Source organism: Aplysia californica, unplaced genomic scaffold (assembly GCF_000002075.1).
Source record: "Aplysia californica isolate F4 #8 unplaced genomic scaffold, AplCal3.0 scaffold00450, whole genome shotgun sequence".
Classification (NCBI taxonomy): domain Eukaryota; kingdom Metazoa; phylum Mollusca; class Gastropoda; order Aplysiida; family Aplysiidae; genus Aplysia; species Aplysia californica.
Window position 1 is genome coordinate 464,639 of NW_004797720.1, and position 6,867 is coordinate 471,505.

General features: G+C 39.3%; 1 protein-coding gene across 2 annotated transcripts in view; it reads left to right on the forward strand.

Moving 5' to 3' along the window:
• LOC101848456 (poly(A)-specific ribonuclease PNLDC1) overlaps positions 1-6,867 on the forward strand; it is a 44,253-nt gene that overhangs the window by 20,664 nt on the left and 16,722 nt on the right. For both annotated transcript variants that reach the window (XM_035971508.1, XM_005105055.3), the window contains exons 13-16: positions 192-277; positions 1,827-1,891; positions 3,775-3,839; positions 6,518-6,568. In XM_035971508.1, coding sequence (XP_035827401.1) covers positions 192-277; positions 1,827-1,891; positions 3,775-3,839; positions 6,518-6,568 — 267 coding nt within the window. The remainder of the gene's footprint in view (positions 1-191; positions 278-1,826; positions 1,892-3,774; positions 3,840-6,517; positions 6,569-6,867) is intronic.

Genomic DNA, 6,867 nt, shown 5'->3' on the forward strand with positions numbered 1-6,867 from the left:
GTGAAAGAATATATTTTTACTAAACTATCAGGTAATTGAATAAAAATAAAAACAAAAACTTTAAGTTTACTACTACTTTCATATTAAAATTTGTCAAATATCTTTTGAAGAAACACGGATAGGCCTACAGTTTTGTTTTCTGTTCTAAGAGCCCATGATGTTCATTTAGCTTGTTCCTGCTGTCATTTCAGAAAAGTATGAAACATTCAAGCTGTGTATTCGTGAAGTCTTCCCAGTGATATTTGACACGAAGCACATCCATTTGTGCATAAAGAAAGTAAGTGCCAAGGAAGACTCTATCATGTTGGGATTTTGTTTGAGCAATTCTATGGTATTTTACGTGAATGTCATTTCTCTATGTGGGTGGTTGGTGGGTGCTTTAGTGTGGTTTGCTCCTTCTTTCCTATTAAACACCTATCGTCCTGATCTCTCCTCCTTCTTTTTATGTTTGTTACTCTCTTGTAAAACATCTAATCTTCGGCACTTACATGACCTTATAGTGTTGAAAGTACAGATGTATGAGGAGTATTTTAAGAATTAAGTGGCAGGATAGAATAAGAAATGAAGAGCTGTGGGAAAGGACAGGACAAAAGGATATAGGAGTAGAAATAGGACTAAGAAAGTGGCGATGGATGGGGCACACCTTAAGAAAGCCCAGCGGAAACATCACAAGACAGTCACTGCAGTGGAACCCCCAGGGAGCACGAGGCAGGGGTAGGCCATGAGAAACATGGAGGAGATGCGTGGAAAGGGACATGAGAGAAATGAAGCTCACTTGGAACGAGCTTGGAAGGATGGCTCAGGACAGAGATAAATGGAAGGAGCTTGTATGTGGCCTATACCCTGCCAGGGGTGAAAGGCATTGATGATGATGATAGTGTTGCAAGTGCTGTAAAACTCTTACTTTTAAAAAACTCATTTCTCTGTGTTGTATGGATTGCATCAATTTATGGAACTGTTAATAGTTAAGGAGGGTAGAATGCACTCACCACAGAATAGCAAGGTTTTGCATGAATCACGCTTCTAGTGATGCTATGTCAGTTTATACACCAGGGTTGGAGAGTGCTGACGACATCTTGTTCTCCACACACATTAAGTAATGCAGTGCATGGATCCTTTTTTTTAAATCATCAAATAAGGCTATAGTAAACATTAAATTCTGATTTTCTGTAAATCTGTCATCAATAAATGCCACTTTGCTAATGGTCTGTCCTTTTCTCATGTTTCTGTAACATAAAGCATCTATCATTGTCTATTATTTCTGTCTGGCACCTGTCTTTTTCTTTTCTTATTTTTTTTTAAAAAGTCGTTGGGGGTGTACTTTATTTCTAAAAACCGTGTCATATCCAATAAAAATGAGACTGTGTGATTCGTAGAACAAGAAGTGTTTTGTTGGTTACCCACTAGAGTGGAGTATCCTGTGACTTTAGAATTAGTTTGCTTTCATTTTACAATAACAGTACTGGGCCCAAGAAGTATGTGTGTGCTGTGAGTTTTGGTTGCTTATTGTTATAATGTTATGTATTCTTGATATTTGATCTAAGTCAGACGAGCACAAGACGATAGTAAACATTCAGCCATATTGATTTCATAGGGAAGGGAAGTGTTTATTTTCGTATCGAACATCTTCGCTATATTCGAGTATAAGTATCGAATATCATGACACTTATAGATGCTCTTGTTCCAGTGTTCTGTTATCTTTGTATTTACTGTATGTTGTTGAAGCTCTTCTAAGTAATGCAGTGGCCTTGTTCTATCTTTCATTGTGTTGACATACTGGGTTTTTTTCCCCTCAACCATTTCCAATCATTTGTCTTTGAGAACAGAAACTGGAGTTACTTGGTGTTGTGCATGCCAGGAGCCTGGAGGAACTGCACAACATCCTCGCCAGGTAAATTTGCCGCACTTGAGAACTGTCCTGAATTTCCCGGGACTTGCGCTTATCTGGCAATCAGGAATTTGAGATCCTTTTTTATCACATTTCACATGCGCTACACAAGAACAAGTCCCACTTGTAATTTTGTCTGATGCTGCATGATTTGATCAAATTGGGTGCCCCTGACTGGGTTTTGAAAAAGCTGGCAAGCCTGATTTACAGGCTTTTTTTAGATCCATGGGTGGTTAGAGGTCACCACTGGTAGATTCTTTTTTTTTCCCCTTGCCCATTTATATGAGACTAGCTGGGCCCCCTTTCGGTGAAAGGAATGATCGGTGCATTAACATCAACTGAAAGTCATTGGCCTACTTTACATTCTACTGGAATCGAGCAATAAATCTTGAGAGAGGCAAAAAATTAGAAGGTCTAGATCTATACTCTCAAAACGAAATGCACCTCACAAAATATCACTTCCAGCACTTCCATTGTTAAGGACAGCTACACATTTCTTTTGTTTCTCAGTGGAATAATCACAAAGCCCAAAGAAAGACGAGAACTTTTTGTCCGATATATTTTTCTAAATTCAGGAAATGATTAAATCAAAATTCGGGCTGCGTCATGAGATCTATCTATCTTTTTTAAGGTACTTGCCAACTTTCAACTCTGTAGCTGTCGTAGTTTTATGGGACAAGTGACACATGTGTTTCCAAGTTGCCAAATATATAATAGATTGATGCCATTTGATTAATAGAAAAAAGTGAGTATGGTAGTGTCCAATAGTGTATTACGTACATGTTTAGTATGACAAGTAACTGTTACAGATAAAGATTCAAGGATTAATACATGTAAGTCAATGATCTGAGAGCAATGATGATTTTAGAAATAATTATGGTAATGAGTGATAATGTGGGATTGCATTTAAGTAATGTTAGCGTTAGTCCTATATTTTTCTGCTCCAATGAGTTGTGAGGGATGTGGGCACCCTCTATCCAGTTCCCTACTGGAACCATCTTTGATGTCGCCGTGAAGTTCCAAATTGATGGGTCACTGGTAGGTCCTACTTCTTGTCTTTCCTTCTGTTATTTCTGTGTTTTAGTCTTACCTTTTTCCTGCCCCAAAGGACAGTGATTGTGTCTATGTGCTTCTCTTTTCTCAAACTCAAACTCGGCTTCTCCACACACATTAATTGACTGGTTGATGCAACCACTAATGATAATAATAACAATAACAAAAAATAGCATTTGTATAGCGCATATCCCCGATCGACAGCAAGCTCTATGCACTTTACACTATATTATTACCCCAGCAGACCATAGAACACTCAGAAACATTCTCAGCTTCCCGGGAAGCATACAGTGCAAGCGCTCAAACACAAACTGGCAAGATCTTTCACTGTCTGTAGCTGGGTACCCATTCCCACCTGGGTGGAGTGGGGAAAATTCATGTAAAGCGGGCCCCTGGCGGGATTTGAACCCATGACCTTACGGTTGTGAGTCTGAAATCCTAACCACTAGGCCACCGACTATAAGACAACATTTGCTGTGAATCTTCCACCAGTCATAATTTTTACATGTGTATCAACACACATGCTCACACACACACACACATGTGCACAGAAGCACACACACACACACACACACACACACACACACACACACACACACACACACACACACACACATTGTACACATGTGCAAATACACATACAAGTGCACGGACATCTGATTATCACTCAAGGCCCATCCAGCATCACATTTACGTCCTTATTTTTATACCAAAGTATTCATACATGATTTCTACCATCTCTCATTTAAAGCATACCAAGGTTATAGAAATCCACAAAGCTGTTTTATATATATATATAAATCATTTACTCTTTTTTGTCTTGCTTTTCATAGTGAAAGAGTGATGAACATGTCACTACTGCAGCCTACAATTCTTCGTCAGAATGAAGTCTCAGCAGGTATGCTGCTTCTTGCGTGAAAGTAAAGACTTATAATTTGATTCCTGCGTTGTAATATATAAATTATAATGTGCAAAATATTCACATGTTGATGCACAAAGAGATACCTGCCTATGCAGACTGGCTGGGATCAGATTCATAAAAAATGGGATATTTCTGAATCTTGATCATATGGACATTGTTTTAACCCCCCCCCCCCCCCAAACCACCACCACCACCCCCATTTCATCATTTAGAAATATGTGAGGCAGCATGGTGGAATCAGGCTCTCGTCAAAACAATCAAAGTGAAGAAACTTGCATTTTTCCACAGGTTTGTGAATTTTTTTTCATATTTTTGTTTTTTGGCTCAACACCTTTCATGCCCTTTAAAGAACTCATTTCTTTGTTGGATTTTTCTGAAAAATGTTGATTAAAGGCACAAGAAATGTAAATTTTCAGTTACCACGGACTCATAAGCTAAGGAAATAACCAATCTTTGGCGGCCATTTTCTCACTAATTTTACCTCTGAAAACAGGTGACCCCCACCTCCTTCATTTGCAAATATCTCGACTTGTATTCAAGATAAATTGATATTTTTCATCCAAATAAAGACAAGTGAACAAGGTTTAAGACGATACCAACAACTCTAAATGCTCAAAAATTGACAAGAGCCTGATTCCACCACGATGCCTCACATATAGGACAGGGGTCACCAAACTGCAGCCAGATCATCTCGCCTGCCTCTATGCCAATGTGTGTGGGGAAAAAACTTGGAAGATGTGTTTGTGGTGTGCTCAGGACTGAGTCATCAAAATAATTGAATCATTTCATTGAACTGTACGTTGCACATTATGCATGCTTTTATATATTCTCAAAATCTTAATGTATGTTTTATTGTCTTAATTCTTCTTGGGTGTATTTTGTATTTTCTGTATTTATAAATCACTAGGTTGGTTGCCTTTATTTTATTTGTGTTCAGTGTATAGCACAAATGAGTCACCAGGCCCGGTGCTCAACAGTCACACAGTTATCCAGCCCGGTGCTCAACATTCACACAGTTATCCAGCCCGGTGCTCAACATTCACACAGTTATCCAGCCCGATGCTCAACATTCACACAGTTATCCAGCCCTCTTTATTTAAAAAAAGTTTGGTGACCCCAGAAATAGAGGATGGAGACGGAGATTTTCTCTAAAGTAACCTGCTTTGTGTCAGATAAAGGAATATAGTTCTTAAACTCATTGTCCGAGTTGTCCTAATATTAGAGTTATGTAAAGAAAGCAAGTGAGTTCTTCGTAGATTCCCATGTGAAGAAGATATTTTATTGAGTACAGTTGAACCTGCTCTTATGGCCTGTTGTATATGACAATCACTTGTATAAACGGCCACCACCCATTTCCCCTTTTTTTATACACAGTAGTCTCCGCCTAAGAAATGTGAAGAAGATATTTTATTGAGTACAGTTGAACCTGCTCTTATGGCCTGTTGTATATAAGACCATCACTTGTATAAATGTCCACCACCCATTTCCCCTCTTTTTTATACACAGTAGTCTCCACCTAAGAAACCGGTGCTCGGAAGCACAGAAAATGCGGGATCTTAGGCGAACAGGATATTAGCTGACGTGCCAAGGGAAGAATCTACAGTGTCCCATGTTAAGGCTCACAACCAGTAAAATAGTCTCTCTATACTCTAAAATGAATTGACGTGACCCCTGGCTGGGTTTATGACAAATGACAAGCAAAGAGTGGTCAACCTTGATGACCAATCACAGTGATATGAGGCATACTATTTTAATTTATTATTGAATCGTGAGTCTCAAGATTTACGTTTATATGGTTACCCCTTCTCTTTACCTGTCCAAAATTTATAGCTTTCCATCTCTGAGCGAGTTCTTGTCGTTACGCACCGTTACATTGTGACCACACCAATTATAATTTAGTCTGTCTCGCAAATTCGGGAGTAGCGACAACTGTTGCAATGGTCTAGTAAGAGTTCACAGTTCAATGTGATCCCGCCTGGAGCGGACTTGTAGACCATATCCACCCAGCAAGTGATCTAAGTTTAGGTGGAGCGCTCAGATGTGAGAGCGATCTTTGGGGAAAACAAACGGGTCAGTCAGTTCACTCCTGGGTATGATCCCGTCTGGGACAAACATTGTACCATTTTGAGTTTTACAACATTTATGTGACCACATTCACAAGAGTGGATGATCTGTGATGCAACGGGCAGCTCAATGATCTCAACCTTTCAGTGTTGGTTGATCAGCTGTGCCCGCCCAGGTTTTTGAGGTTTTTGTTCCGTAAATTATGATCTGAAATGGGGGATCGTAGCCGAATGGAGACCTTCAGAGTGAATCAGAGCGGGATCTTAGGGGAATGTAGACCTTCAGAGCGGGATCTTAGCGGAATGTAGACCTTCAGAGCAGGATCTTAGCAGAATGTAGACCTTCAGAGCGGGATCTTTGCCGAATGTAGACCTTCAGAGCGGGATCTTAGCCGAATGTAGACCTTCAGAGTGAGTCAGAGCAGGATCTTAGAGGAACTTTTGAGTTGTAAATATTTTGTTTTCTTAAAACAGCGGGCTTATAAGCAAACCAGGATCGTAAGCTGTGGGATCTTTGGTGGAGACTTCTGTATAATGACACTATATAAGATGGTGCACCTCTGACTTCATTCAACTTTTTTTCATTAACAGATGGGGACGAGTTTCACAACGCTGGCTATGACTCATTCGTCTGTGGTAGCGGTAAGTCTGTTCCACATAGGAGAATTATGCCTTGATAAATGAATTTAGTTTCTACTCTTTACACAGTTTCATTGCTTATAGTGGTGCTGTGGAGATCGGAATTTGCTTTTTTCTTTCCCTCATTATTCTTATGCTTCACCAAGTGATAATAATGATGTCAGTTTGTTTCTGGTATGCTTAAAAATGTTGTAAGATACTCATATATTAGTTAATGTGAAGATGTATTGACATATTAATCTGGGAATTTTTCCTAGCGGTATGTATGTTGTCCGTACATTAATGTATGTTGTCCGTACATT